This window comes from Callionymus lyra, chromosome 17 (genome assembly GCF_982586985.1).
Source record: "Callionymus lyra chromosome 17, fCalLyr1.hap1.1, whole genome shotgun sequence".
Taxonomy (NCBI): Eukaryota; Metazoa; Chordata; class Actinopteri; order Syngnathiformes; family Callionymidae; genus Callionymus; species Callionymus lyra.
In genome coordinates this window covers 11953611-11967713 of record NC_141834.1, presented here as the reverse complement: position 1 = coordinate 11967713, position 14103 = coordinate 11953611, and the positions used below count along the sequence as shown (strand labels likewise).

General features: G+C 43.3%; 2 protein-coding genes and 1 long non-coding RNA gene across 4 annotated transcripts; 2 read left to right on the top strand and 1 right to left on the bottom strand.

Annotated features, from left to right (window-relative positions):
• Positions 1-1497: 1497 nt before the first annotated feature.
• Positions 1498-2284, bottom strand: LOC148062464 (uncharacterized). The gene is made up of 2 exons (XR_015713640.1): positions 2073-2284; positions 1498-1848 (listed from the first exon to the last, which is right to left on the bottom strand). It is a non-coding gene; the product is annotated as an uncharacterized LOC148062464 (long non-coding RNA).
• Positions 2285-3577: 1293 nt separating this feature from the next.
• On the top strand, positions 3578-6866 carry LOC148062463 (membrane-spanning 4-domains subfamily A member 3-like). Of its 2 annotated transcripts, none has more exons than XM_087778871.1 (8): positions 3578-3689; positions 4265-4459; positions 4588-4707; positions 4783-4839; positions 4979-5170; positions 5317-5439; positions 6481-6621; positions 6726-6866. In XM_087778871.1, the coding sequence occupies exons 2-7, from the start codon at positions 4283-4285 to the stop codon at positions 6571-6573; spliced, it is 762 nt and encodes a 253-aa protein (XP_087634997.1). In that variant the 5' UTR covers positions 3578-3689; positions 4265-4282; the 3' UTR covers positions 6574-6621; positions 6726-6866. The 2 variants fall into 2 exon arrangements, with proteins under 2 accessions (XP_087634997.1, XP_087634996.1); XM_087778870.1 differs by having other exon boundaries at positions 3580-3689; positions 6478-6621.
• A 181-nt stretch (positions 6867-7047) lies between these two features.
• LOC148062462 (uncharacterized) lies at positions 7048-13792 on the top strand. The gene is made up of 7 exons (XM_087778890.1): positions 7048-7172; positions 11922-12026; positions 12805-12915; positions 12999-13055; positions 13115-13273; positions 13342-13461; positions 13714-13792. The coding sequence occupies exons 2-7, from the start codon at positions 11952-11954 to the stop codon at positions 13771-13773; spliced, it is 582 nt and encodes a 193-aa protein (XP_087635016.1). The 5' UTR covers positions 7048-7172; positions 11922-11951; the 3' UTR covers positions 13774-13792.
• Positions 13793-14103: the final 311 nt, after the last annotated feature.

The window sequence follows — 14103 nt, the reverse complement described above, 5'->3', positions numbered from 1 at the left end:
GTGCTGGAATGAATTCCAGAAAGAGGAGCGCCAACTGAGCCTGTTTTGGTGACTGATGTTGAATAATAATACAGGCCACACTATTTCTCTCGAGAGTCTTAAAGTCATGGGACCCACCTGTAGATATCAAACACTTGACAGAAAAACTACAAACAGCTGCTCACTGATGACAGTGTCCAGAGGTTGACTGTGTAGTTATTATATATGCCTTATAAAACGGTTTATTTTCAGAACATCTTAGTTCTTGTCGATTTAAATTTAAAATTGCCTCTAGGTAAAATTTACCTGAAGTTGGAGCACCACCCTTTGTTTTATAGTACAAGGGAAACTATTACATTTAAGCGTGGATAATAATTAATTTAATTTGCCTTATTAATTAACTATGAAACACTAGTGTTAATCAATCTCATTTAACTAAAGTTACTACTTGTTGTCGTGATTATCTGTTCTTTACTGGGTAAGAGGCTCTTAAATTGATTATACGAAAATATGAAAAATTGTAAAGGCAACTGACGTACTTTTTATAGGATTTAATTTAATGCAATTAAAACATCCCAAAGCCTTAGTGAAAACCAAAGAGATAAATATTTAAATTAATAATTAAAGCAACGTCAATAGAAATACTTCTACCTTACTCAATTAGAAGTCATTTCAAACAATTATTTCTAAAAATCTCCCATGATCAATAGTGTCATAGTCCAGTGTCTATGCTGCCTCAGCCTGCTTGTTTCTGTAGCTCAAACCCCTTTTGCTGATGAGCTTCATGACGTCTATGACGAGGCTTCCAACCCACAATCTTCTTCTCCATCTCCCCTTAAGATAACTTTGTTGGGATTTAACAATTCATATAAAATCGAATTAAATTAAAATGAAGACACTACAAACTACTATCCATTATGGATGATGACAGTCATCCTCTGGACACTGTCATCAGTGAGCAGCTGTTTGTAGTTTTTCTGTCAAGTGTTTGATATCTACAGGTGGGTCCCATGACTTTAAGACTCTCGAGAGAAATAGTGTGGCCTGTATTATTATTCAACATCAGTCACCAAAACAGGCTCAGTTGGCGCTCCTCTTTCTGGAATTCATTCCAGCACGTCATTGAGATCAGGCCCAAGCACATGTACTCAGCAGTATAGCCTCATTTGATTCAGGGTTCAGCGTGACTTCCACCTTTTCTTTGTCTCTAGCGCCACCTCCTGGCTGGCTAATATTCAGAATAAAGTAAAATAAAATTGGGCAGTAACTATTTTCATATATTAAACACTGCACATTGCCACACATACACAAAGTATTGATAAAAAAAGAAGTTCATGTTAATATAATATCACAGTGTTGTGGACCAGTGGTTCAGCTGAAAGAGGGATGGATTACTTGGTATCGTGAGAAGTCAGCAGCACAACGTTTACTTTGTTTTTAGAACCTAGTCCAGAGATAAAACAAAAAACATTGATCTCATAATTTTCAAAGTAAGATCCAACTAAATCAACACAAACATGACTTTTGTATTTATTTATTTAAAAGAAAACATACCACTATATTTACCAGGGCAATAAAATATAATGTCCACATAAACAATTAAACTGAATAATTCAAATTACCTGTGAAAACAAAGGTTTCCATTTTAAGTGGCATAAGACAATAAGGCACATTACAAATGAAGCAGAAACAAATGCAAATGTTTAGTTTATAAATCTCTTCCCATCGTTATTGTATAAATGAAAGATACCCTAGAACAATAGCAGAGTTTGTAAAGCAGCATGCAAGAGGTCAACATCCCTTTGTTTAGGCGGTGCAGTCGTCTTTGTCCTCCAAAAGTGGACTGTAGATTTCTGGATCAAAGTCAGCCTTAAAAATAAAAAAACATTTAATTTATGCGTCTATTCAGTTTTATTTGTATTATTCCTTTATGGCAAACAGGACTCAGAATATGTTTTCCTGACAGATGTGTTAAAAAGATCTTTGTGAGTCATGTTTGTTGTCATGTATGAACGCGAAAGTGATGGATGTCGATACAGAAACAACTGGAAGAGACTCAGTGATTTGATCACTAAAATATGTCCAGTATTTACCTTTTCTTCTGGATTCTCTCTCTTCCTCAGAGCCTTGATGCCCAGCACAGAAGAGCTGATGGACAGACACAACTGAAGAGCCGACAGGATGATCAGCAAAGCGTTGACACCATGAAGAACCACCAATGAAGACAAAGAAGGTTTTTTTTTGTTTGTTTAAAATTGTAGGAATGTCTACATCAAACTAGAAAAAAATGGTTTGCAATGCAATCCATCGGGGCCAAAACATATCTGTTAAAAACAGTTTCAATCAATTTTTGATTCTGATTAAAACACATCATTGTAAGATGGAACTCGAAAAAAACAAATGTTAATCTCAAACTTACAACGAGCACAGACGATGCCCGAAGGCAGTTCTCCTTCATAGCACTGGGTGGAGTTGGAGATGGTTGCACATCTTCTGACCGGTATCTATAATAATAATCCGGATTGCAAAAGTCCCAAAATCCAATGTGTGCCATGTTGATGCTGTACAGAACTATTGCAGGGTACCAGGGTATTGCATATCACCCGCAGGGTACTGGACAGAACAATGCGAAGAATGAATGGAACGAGTCACTTACCAAAACAGTGCATATTATTGCACGAATTGTGAGGCAACAGGCCACGCCCTAATACTACATCATCCTCGAGCGGTCACGACACCTGCTCGCCGACCTGCTCTTTGACTTGACACCGCTCATGTTGACTTTGATGACTGTGTGAGTTACTGGAGAGAGAATGCAGCGAGCCTACAAGTTGGCTTTCAGAAAATGCTACCAAGGAAGCTGTTTATGTTTAGCAAATAAAGAAAATTGCTTAAACAATCAAAACAATACTCAATAAAAGATATATTTAAAAGGTCAAGACAACACCGAGACAAACACAGGAGTCTCAGAATATCAAGGAAAAGCCTGCACGAATAAAAAAGTCTTGAGAGGTTTCTTGAAGGAGTCAGTAGATCATCAAACACAGAGAGAGAGGAAGATCGTTCCAAAGCTTAGGAGCAACAGTCCGGAGAGATTTCTCTCCTCTGGTCCTGAACCGTGTGCGAGGAACCACAGACCTGGGCTGGGGTGTAAGGCTGGATCAGATCACTGATGTAAGGAGGAGCCTGACCATGAATAGATCTGAAAGTAAGAACCAGAATTTTAAAGTTGATCCTGAAAGAAACTGGCAGCTGGTGAAGAGGATCGGGGAAATGTGAGTTCTTCTACTAGAGCGGCTCAGAAGTTGTTTCAATACGTCATAACGAGAAGTACGCTGGCCAATAATTCAGACACCTTTTATACATCTAGATGTTTGTAAACAAAATATTCAGCCACACCTTCAGTGTGATGTGTTTGTGCGTCATTTTAGTCAACTTTTCCCTAATCCTTTTTTTGTGAAATCATATACATGTTTGTAAAATGCCAGTCTCTTAAATATTTAAATATCATTTTTGACCAAAAACCTTTGCAGCCTGTATGTAGTTTAAAAGAGTGTCACTGGAATGGTTAATATTTATTGCTGTTACTTCCTAGAAGAGGCGGATCTTTCACTTAAAGGGAAGTGTTTCTCTTCCTAATCCAGTGATTGCGCAGTTTGTTGGAATATTTTATCCAGTGTTTTACTTGTTTCTGAAGTGGTTCTGTGCAGGTATTGACCTTTATTGTCTCGTTTTAGTGTTAAATCTACCAGTGAATGAAGTGATTTTAGCTGCTCTTTACTAGTTGGTTTGTTTACCTGGTGTATCTCCTGGTTGAACTTTAAAACTTTGCTGCTTTTTTAATTATCATTCAAATTTAAAACGGGAAGATATGATATAAAACTTGATCATAGGAGTCACAACTGTTGGTTTTATTATGGTTATAGTTGGATGTTGACAAAAGGCGTGTTCTGTTCTCAACACTTTGATATACCATCATTAAACTATGGTGCTTTCATGGTGTTGTGATTCATTTTGTTCATTTAAGTCATTATGTACACATATCTTCATGTTTTGGTTCTGATTTTAAAGTTTCTTCCAAAGACTTCTGAATAAATGAATCGTTATGTTATTAAAAATAATACCTAAGATGAAGATAAATATTGCTACTATTTTATATTCTTGTCACATTTGTCATCATCATTTGATGCAACAACTATTTTCTTTAATGAACTAAACAACGTATCTTTTGCCAAATTTGTGACAAATTAATCAAGTCATGTCCTTCACTGTAAATCTTTTTCAGCTTCAAGGATCCAGCAGGATGTCTGTGACCATGTCCAAGTCCGAGGGCACCACGGTGTTCACGGTGACAGCCGACCCAAAGAGTAGTTTGCCTCCAATTTGCCAAATTCTGAAGAACTTGTGCTACAGCCCCGTGTGCTGCAGCGTGTCCAGGACCCTGAGCAGAGTCCAGGGAGGTTCTCAATCCACTCTGGGGGTGAGTGACAGAAATACATGCTCTGTGAAGAAACACTTTCATCCAGCATGACAGAGAATGATGGACAACAGAAACCAAATCAAGGTTTGTTTATTTCAAGAACTTCATTATTTGCTTGTTCTTGACAGGCTTTGCAGATCCTCGTTGGTTTGCTCAACATCGGTTTTGGGACGGTCATGGTCTGCTCCCGTGAGTTGGCTTGGTTGTACATGGCTTCATACAGTTTCCCTTATTGGCAAGGAGGATTGGTAACTATGAAGAGTTAAACTTTCTGGAATAAATTACTTGTAAATAAATACATTTTTCTTTTTGTTTGAATCTAGTTCATTCTCTCTGGAATCGCTTGCATTCTGTCCAACCGATTTCCAAGTCCTTGTCTGGTGAGAGCATGTTGAACAAAAGTACATCTGCATCGTCCACACTGATGTGTAGCAGCTTGACCATCAATAAAGTCATTATTTCATGGATATGTTTTCTGTGACAAACGTCACCCTTTTTTTTTTCCAATTTCCATTCAAGGTCGTCATCAATGTGATTTTGAATCTGTGTGGAGTTAGTTTTGCCATTACAGCAATAGTTGAGTACAGCATCAACATGGCAAACTATGAACTTTGGTGGATGTGCCGTGACGATTATTATTCAGAAAGCGTGAAACCGACTTCACCCAGTCGTATGAAGGAGAACTGCCTTGAGGTCAGATCTATCCTCACTGTAAGTATGAGATAAACAGTTTATTATTTTCAAGAGTTCATAAGTTTAAGGTTTTAATGTCAAAATAATAAAAAAATGTTCTAGTTTGACGAAGATAATCTTTTACAATTTCAAACAAAATGATAAAAAACTCTTTACCTCCATAGATGGTTGTGTGTGGTGTCAACGCTTTGCTGATCATCCTGTCGGCTCTTCAGTTGTGTCTGTCCATCAGCTCTTCTGTGCTGGGCATCAAGGCTCTGAGGAAGAGAGAGAATCCAGACGAAAAGGTAAATACTGGACATATTTTAGAGAGAGCGATCTACAGATAGATAGATAGATACTGTAGATAGATAGATACATAGATACATAGATACTGTAGATAGATAGATACATAGATACTGTAGATACTTTAGAAAGATAGATAGATACTGTAGATACTGTGGAGAGATAGATACTGTAAATAGATAGATACTGTAGATAGATAGATAAATAGATAGATAATGTAGATGGATGGATGGATGGATGGATACTGGAGATAGATAGATATATAGATAGATAGATACTGTAGATACTGTAAATAGATAGGTTGATACTGTAGATAGATGGATAGATAGATAGATGATAGATATTAATGTAGATAGATGGATCGATACTGTAAATAGATAGGTTGATACTGTAGATAGATGGATAGATAGATAGATAGATAGATAGATGATAGATATTAATGTAGATAGATGGATCGATACTGTAAATAGATGGATGAGATAGATAGATGCTGTAGATAGATAGATACTGTAGATGGATGGATAGATAGATACTATAGATAGATAGATACTGTAGATGGATGGATGGATGGATACTGTAGATAGATAGATACTGTAGATGGATGGATATATTGATAAATACTATAGATAGATAGATACTGTAGATAAATACTATAGATAGATGAATACTGTAGATGGATGGATAGATAGATACTATAGATAGATAGATACTGTAGATGGATGGATGGATGGATACTGTAGATAGATAGATACTGTAGATGGATGGATATATCGATAAATACTATAAATAGATAGAAACTGTAGATGGATGGATAGATAGATACTATAGATAGATAGATACTGTAGATGGATGGATGGATGGATACTGTAGATAGATAGATACTGTAGATGGATGGATATATCGATAAATACTATAGATAGATAGATACTGTAGATAAATACTATAGATAGATGAATACTGTAGATGGATGGATAGATAATGTAGATAGATAGATAGATAGATAGATACATTTATTTGTTTCTGATTTGTTGTGGTCACAGCAGCCTGCTGTGTTCCCCTCCCCCTGGTCTGCCACTCCTCCTGTCGTCTCACCTCACACCTGGTCCTCATCACCAATCACACTCACCTGTTCCTGATCTCCCTTCATAAACCCTTGGATTCTCCTCGTACTTCACTCTACCGTGGTAACTATACGTGACTGGCTCAGTTTATTTGTTACCTCGTTCTCGTACTCAAGTCTCTTGTTGTTTTTTCGGACCTCATCTAACTTTTGTTCCTCTGCCTGCAGTAACTCGGATCCTTCACGCCAGCTCGCCGATCTCGCTCTCCCTCCGGCTTCCCCTTCAACTACCTGCTTCCCCTTCATCCAATAAACCCCTTTTTGTACTCTCTGGAACTTCGCCTCTGTCTGCTCTTGGGTTCAGCATCGGAGAACTTAACAGAACGATCTGGCCAAGATGGACCCAGTGGACATGGCCAAAGTCCACGGAGCGCTCGCCGCTCAAGGCACTAAGATTGCCGAGCACAGCCAAGCCCTCCGGGACGCTATGGAAGCATTCAAGAACATCGCCACCCGAGTCACTCTGATGGCCGCACAACTGGACGCATTGGTTCCCCACACACCGGAACCCCCACTGCCTACAACTCCTCCGCCGGGCCCCCACTTCCCCAACACACTTGCCACGAGCCCGGGAGCCTCTCATTCCTGCGCCCGAACGCTACGCTGGGGACATGGGTACGTGCAGGGCCTTTTTGATCCAGTGTTCCCTAGTTTTCAGTCAACAACCCCTCACCTACCCCACTGAGAAGGCTAAGATAGCTTACATTATGGGGTCACTTAAGGGTAATGCCTTAGCGTGGGCCTCAGCAGTATGGGACAGTGATTCTCCAGTCAGGGATAATTTTGATCTTTTTGTTGCGGAAATGAGGAAGGTTTTTGATCACCCCGTGGAGGGGACGCCGCCAAACGCCTTATCTCCTTACGCCAGGGCTCCTGCAGTGTAGCTGAGTTCTCCGTAGAGTTCAGGACCTATGCAGCAAGATAGGGCTGGAACGATAAGTCTCTACGTGGGCTTTTTCTTTCCGGTCTCAGTGAGCCCATCAAGGATGAGCTGGCTACTAGGGAGGAGGCTGAGACTCTGGACGAAATTATCATCGTTTCCATCCGGCTGGATAACCGCCTACGTGAGCGGCGTAGGGAGAAGACAGGGAGTTCCGTACCCCCAGCACTCTCTACTTCCTATTCCTCACACTTCCCGAGAGCTACCCCATCTGCCCCCGTGAGATGTGCTGTGCCCGAAGAGGAACCCATGCAGCTGGGGCGCACTCGTCTCACCGAAGCTGAGCGGTCCCGTCGTTTAAAGACCGGGGTGTGTTTGTACTGTGCACAACCCGGACATCTCATCTCCACCTGTTTGTCACTACCAAAAGACAAGGCCCAGCAGTGAGACTCGGGGCCCTGCTGAGCCAGCTTCCTTCCGTCCCCGTTCCTCTCGGTTCACGCTCTCTCCTGGATGCCTCTCTTCTGTTCCTCGGACGTCCCTTGCAGGTACCCGCCCTGGTGGACTCAGGAGCGGACGAAAACTTCATTGACGCCAAGTTCGCTTCTCAGGTTGGCATCACTTTGAACAATTACCCTCGCCCCTAAACGCTAACGCCCTAGATGGCCGCCACCTGGCCCTTATTACTCATCATACCAAGCCCCTTGAATTAATTGTTTCTGGTAATCACCATGATAAACTTCAGTATCACATCATCCAGTCTCCTCGTACCCCTCTGGTCCTAGGTTACCCCTGGCTCAAGCGGCACAACCCCCATTTCGACTGGTCGTCCGGCAAGGTGGTGAGTTGGAGCACCTTCTGTCATTCCACATGCCTTCAATCTGCACTGCCTCCAGCAGAGGGAGGTGTTCCCTCGCTCCAAGTACCCCCCGACCTCTCCTTGGTTCCCCCAGCCTATCATGACCTAGGGGAGGTGTTTAGCAAGAGTCGTGCACTCACCCTGCCCCCTCATCGCCCCTATGACTGTTCCATTGATCTCCTCCCCGGCGCCCCCTTGCCCAGTAGTCGCCTGTATAACTTGTCCCGGCCTATGAGGGAGGCCATGGAGAAGTATATCAAAGATTCTCTTTCGGCTGGCCTCATAAGACCCTCCTCCTCCCCTGTTGGTGCTGGCTTCTTTTTCGTCTCCAAAAAGGACAAGTCTCTACGTCCTTGTATCGACTTCAGGGGACTCAACAACATTACGGTCAAGAACAAGTATGCCCTTCCCCTCATCAGTTCCGCATTCGAGCCACTGCAGGGCGCTACAGTCTTCTCGAAATTGGACCTACGCAATGCCTACCACCTGGTGCGCATCCGTGAAGGGGATGAGTGGAAGACTGCTTTTAACACCCCCCTCGGCCATTTTGAATACCTGGTCATGCCCTTCGGTCTCTCTAATGCCCCTGCAGTGTTCCAGAACCTCGTAAATGACGTCCTCCGGGACTTTCTCAACCGCTCTGTTTTTGTCTATCTGGACGACATACTTATTTTTTCTCGGAACGAGGAGGAGCACTGCCAGCACGTCCGACAAGTTCTTCAGCAGCTGTTGGAGAACAAACTCTATGTTAAGGCCGAGAAGTGTGAGTTCAGTGTCACCTCTGTATCCTTCCTTGGGTTCATCATAGCGAGCGGACAAGTGAGGACCTGCCCCGAGAAGGTCAGTGCGGTGACAGACTGGCCCATCCCCAATTCCCGCAAGAAACTGCAGCAGTTTCTGGGGTTTGCTAACTTCTACCAGAGGTTCATCCGGAACTACAGCAGGGTTGCAGCCCCTCTCACTCGTCTCACCTCTCCTGCCCTCCCATTTGCCTGGTCACCCGAGGCGGAGACTGCCTTCTCTGAACTAAAGAGACTTTTCTCGTCTGCCCCCATTCTCATCCAACCTGACCCGTCCAGGCAATTCATCGTGGAGGTCGATGCGTCTGACACAGGGGTGGGGGCGGTCCTGTCCCAGCGCTCTGCCTCTGACGAGAAGATTCACCCCTGTGCGTTTTTCTCTCGGCGGCTGGCACCTGCTGAGCGCAACTATGATGTGGGTAACAAAGAGTTGTTGGCTGTAAAATTGGCGTTGGAGGAATGGCGCCACTGGCTTGAGGGGGCTGAACAACCGTTCGTGGTTTGGACCGACCACAAGAACTTGTCCTACATCCAGGCAGCGAAGCACCTTAATTCCCGCCAGGCCCGATGGTCCCTGTTTTTTGGACGTTTTAATTTCACCCTCACTTACCGTCCGGGTTCCCGTAACGTCAAGCCTGACGCCCTCTCTCGTCAGTTCAACCCTGTGGACGCACCGGCTTCCCCTGACACTATCCTATCCCCCTCTTGCCTCAGGATTGCTGCCGTCACCTGGGGGATCGAGTCTCTCATCCGGGAGGCCCAAGTCACCGAAACGGATCCGGGTAACGGCCCTCCTAACCGTCTCTTCGTCCCCAGTGCGGTTCGCTCCCAAGTTCTGGTGTGGGTCCACACATCGCGATTTGCCTGTCACCCTGGCGTGGTCCGCACCCTGTCCCTCCTGAAGAGGTACTTTTGGTGGCCAGCGATGGACGCTGACACTCGGGCATTCGTGCTCGCCTGCACGGTTTGTGCTCGGGCCAAGTCCTCCCATCAAGCTCTTGCTGGTCTGCTACGTCCCCTTCCCGTTCCTGGTCGGCCCTGGTCTCACATCGGGCTGGACTTTGTGACCGGTCTTCCTCCCTCTAGGGGCCACACGGTGATACTCACGGTGGACAGATTTTCGAAGGCAGTTCACTTCATTGCCCTCCCCAAGCTCCCCACTGCCACAGAGACTGCCTGGCTGCTTGTGCAGCATGTCGTCCGCCTCCACGGGATTCCCACTGACCTTGTCTTCGACCGTGGTCCTCAATTCATCTCCCAAGTTTGGAAGGCTTTCTGCCGAGCACTTGGAGCCTCTGTCAGCCTGTCTTCAGGATTCCAACCTCAGACGAATGGGCAGCCTGAGAGAGCTAATCAGGACCTAGGGACCGCACTTCGTTGTGTAACTGCGCGCAACCCCTCTGCATGGAGCGAACATCTCTCTTGGATTGAGTATGCCCACAATTCCATGTTCTGCGCTGCCACCGGCATGTCCCCATTCGAGTGTTCCCTGGGGTACCAGCCACCCTTGTTTCCCGCCGAGGAGGAGGATATCTCAGTCCCCTCGGTTCAACACCATCTCCGCCGTTGCCGCAAGATGTGGAGGGTCGCACGCTCCGCTCTGCTGCGCTCCGCCGAGCAGAACCGGCGCATTGCCGACCGCCACCATGCTCCCGCTCCTGCCTATCGGGTGGGCCAACAGGTGTGGCTGTCCTCAAAGGATCTGCCCTTAAAGACTGGCTCCAAGAAGCTAACCCCTCGTTTTGTTGGTCCCTTCCCCATTGTTTCCATCGTCAACCCCTCAGCTGTCACACTCAAGCTGCCTCCAGCCATGCGCGTTCACCCCACCTTCCATGTCTCTTGCCTTAAGCCAGTCTCCGTCAGCTCTCTCTCCCCCCCGCCTCACACTCACCTGTTCCTGATCCCCCTTCATAAACCCTTGGATTCTCCGCGGTCGGCGCCAGATCGTCTTTTACTCTACCGTGGTAACTATACGTGACTGGCTCAGTTTATTTGTTACTTCGTTCTCGTACTCAAGTTTCTTGTTGTTTTTTTCGGACCTCATCTAACTTTTGTTCCTCTGCCTGCAGTAACTCGGATCCCTCACTCCAGCTCGCCGATCTCGCTCTCCCTACGGCTTCCCCTTCAACTACCTGCTTCCCCTTCATCCAATAAACCCCTTTTTGTACTCTCTGGAACTTCGCCTCTGTCTGCTCTTGGGTTCAGCATCTGAGAACTTAACATGATTCTTTTTAAGGTCGACTTTGATCCAGAAATCTGCGGTCCACTTTTGGAAGACAAGGATGACTCGACCACCTGAACAAAATACGGATCTCTGCTACTGTCCTGGGATGAATTTCATTTATACACAGTGTGAAGAGCCAGAATTTATTTTAAGCACTATACATTTACACTGGTAACTTATTTGTGGTTGTTATTTACTGGATTGTGTCTTGGCCAAAGATTTGTGTCTTAGATGATTTTCTTCACGCATTACTCAGTTCAGTGGTTTGTTTGGAATTAATATTGCTTTTCTATTTTCTTCTACAAATAAACTTGGTTCAAAGTCGTCTTTGTGTCGTACAGATATTCTCCGTCCATCTGGTCTTGTGATGATTGTGTTCATTATGAAGTATTGTTGCATTGTGTGACGATATGGGTTTAGTTTAAAGATCCGTTTTCAGGTTTAGTTGATGTTGCACTGGGAAGAAAAACGTCTCTCAGCTGGAGCACGGCTCCACAACACCTCTGTGTTTGAGTTAGAAAAGAATGTTTCTTGATATCGGTGTCCATGTTTGCTCTGCCATGACTCGACGTGTGTGACTTTCACTACAACTCCATCACAGCTGCAGTGACGGAGAAGGAGACGGAGCAGAATGTTTCCCTCGGTGAACAAGATCAAGGTTTTGACTGGAAGCTGGAGGCCGAGCAGTCTGACTGCAGCTCTGGGGGTGAGAACACTCAACTCGACTTGAACATTTAAATCACTCACATATAAATGTTTTATCACCATTATTAACATAGAAATCGAAATAGCTCGAGTGTTACTTTTAAATTAATCCTCATCAATCCAAATCTTATTTTCAAGATCTTCCTGTAAATTGTGTCCAGAGAAAGATCAACGTTCATTTCACGTTATTGTTGATCTTCTTTTGGCGAGAGAAATTATCGATACACTTAGATATCGCAAAAGTGATTTTCCCAATACTGTATTCAGAGGGAACTCATCTTGAACTTGTACAACAGATATTTTAAGGTTCATATTTTGATAAAGTTAAATAACAATATCCAATTTTTTTATTTTATTTAAAATTGACAGGCTTATATTGACCGGTTTGTACTTGTTTGTGTTGGAATTAAACCTCCAAGCAGTCATATTCAGCTAAAGGAACAATGAAATCCCGCAAAATACCAGCGATGACTGAGGACGAGAGGATGCAGTCGACTCCAGCAGCTTTTAAAGTTGAAGTTTGGACATATTTTGGTTTCAAAACAAATAAAAGCAGTTACGACTTCTTCAAGAGTCGTGTGGTCTGCAACACCAGAGTCAAGTACTCAGACAATACTACACATATATCCTTGTTCCTACGTTATCACAATATATTGTATTTTGGCCACTGTATCGTGATACGCATCTTATCGTTATATTCTTGCCAATACACACCACTAATTCTTACATTATTAATATATTAAAATATACGACTCATGCTGGTGTTTTCTGTGTTTCAGACCATCCAGACGATGGTCGGTGTGATCAACGTGGGTCTCGCACCAGGTCGTAGAAGCATACGTCCCAAAGACCTGACCAGCATTGGCGCCCTCTATTGGCTGGGGGCTGTGGTACAGTAGTCAAAACTATATTTAATTTAGCTGCGAAACATACTTAGACATAATTATTGTTTTAAAAAAAAATCTCTCATCAGTTCATCATCACTGGCATCATGTCAATCGTGACCGGACAGGGTCCTTCCCCCTGCTTGGTACGTTTGTCATTAGGAACGCTTGTCGTGCGAGGATTGAAGCTTTGTTTTGTTTACAGATAAGCTTCACTATGATCATGAATATAATAGCGGCCATTTTCGCCATCATCGGTATCGCGCTGATCAGTTTGGACATCGCTCATGCCTCGCTCCTCTGGATGTGTGACCGCAACGAGCGGGAAAGTGACGACTGCCAAAAGGTGGCGTTCTTCGCACAGGTGAGGCCCTCATCGTCAACGGCGTCGCCATCTTGTCTCTAACGGTCAACATGAAACTTTTAAACAAGCGGCTGTTGACGACGCTGGACGTGCTGCTGATCGTTCTGGCAATTCTTCTGCTGTGTGTCAGCATCTGCTTTGTGGTTCGAGGGTTCAAGGCGAGGAAAAGTTCCATGAAGGATGTGGAGGTGAGCGAGACACTACCTGCATCACTACACTTTTTTTTAAAGAGACTCCCTTTGATAATGTTACAAAAAAAAAGTGGAAATAAAATACAATGGTAAAATAAATACACCACATGTTTCAATTTAATTAAAAAAAAATATATATATATATTTTTAAAAAAACATGTAAAAGCTTTAGACTTGCTTCACAATAATAAAAATGTGCAACTTTCTTGACTTTTTGAATTCATTTTACATTTATTTTTCTCCCAACAGGATGGCCAGAACATTGAGAAGAGGCAAATTGGGAAAGAAAAACTACAGCTCAGTTTTTGAGAAGACACATGTTTTTCTGAATTTAATGAGACATGTTATTATTGTTATAAACGTGTAATAATAATAAAATACGTTACACTTAAATTATTTCTGACTTGACTTAACGTCATTTTTATTTTATTTTATGCAATTTAAGTTTTAGTTTAGGGAGCCCGTATGGTGGCGATATTTTTTTAATTATTTCAACCACCAGATGTCGCCTTCGGGCAATTTTTGGATTATGATCTGTTTTTGTTTTTTTATGACAACCAAACACAGGAAATTGTACCTTATTGGAGCCAAGAAATCAAACAATACATTATATTGTGAAAGTAATGTTTTATCCATCAA

Bases quoted from the DNA above. Each gene is read 5' to 3' on its own strand.
- LOC148062463 (XM_087778870.1), top strand. From the start codon at position 4,283: ATGTCTGTGACCATGTCCAAGTCCGAGGGCACCACGGTGTTCACGGTG. The intron at 4,460-4,587 runs GTGAGTGACAGA...TGTTCTTGACAG, and splicing joins GTTCTCAATCCACTCTGGGG to GCTTTGCAGATCCTCGTTGG. The intron at 5,440-6,477 runs GTAAATACTGGA...TTGTGGTCACAG, and splicing joins GAGAGAATCCAGACGAAAAG to CAGCCTGCTGTGTTCCCCTC.
- LOC148062462 (XM_087778890.1), top strand. From the start codon at position 11,952: ATGTTTCCCTCGGTGAACAAGATCAAGGTTTTGACTGGAAGCTGGAGG. The intron at 12,916-12,998 runs GTACAGTAGTCA...ATCTCTCATCAG, and splicing joins TCTATTGGCTGGGGGCTGTG to TTCATCATCACTGGCATCAT. The intron at 13,462-13,713 runs GTGAGCGAGACA...TTCTCCCAACAG, and splicing joins GTTCCATGAAGGATGTGGAG to GATGGCCAGAACATTGAGAA.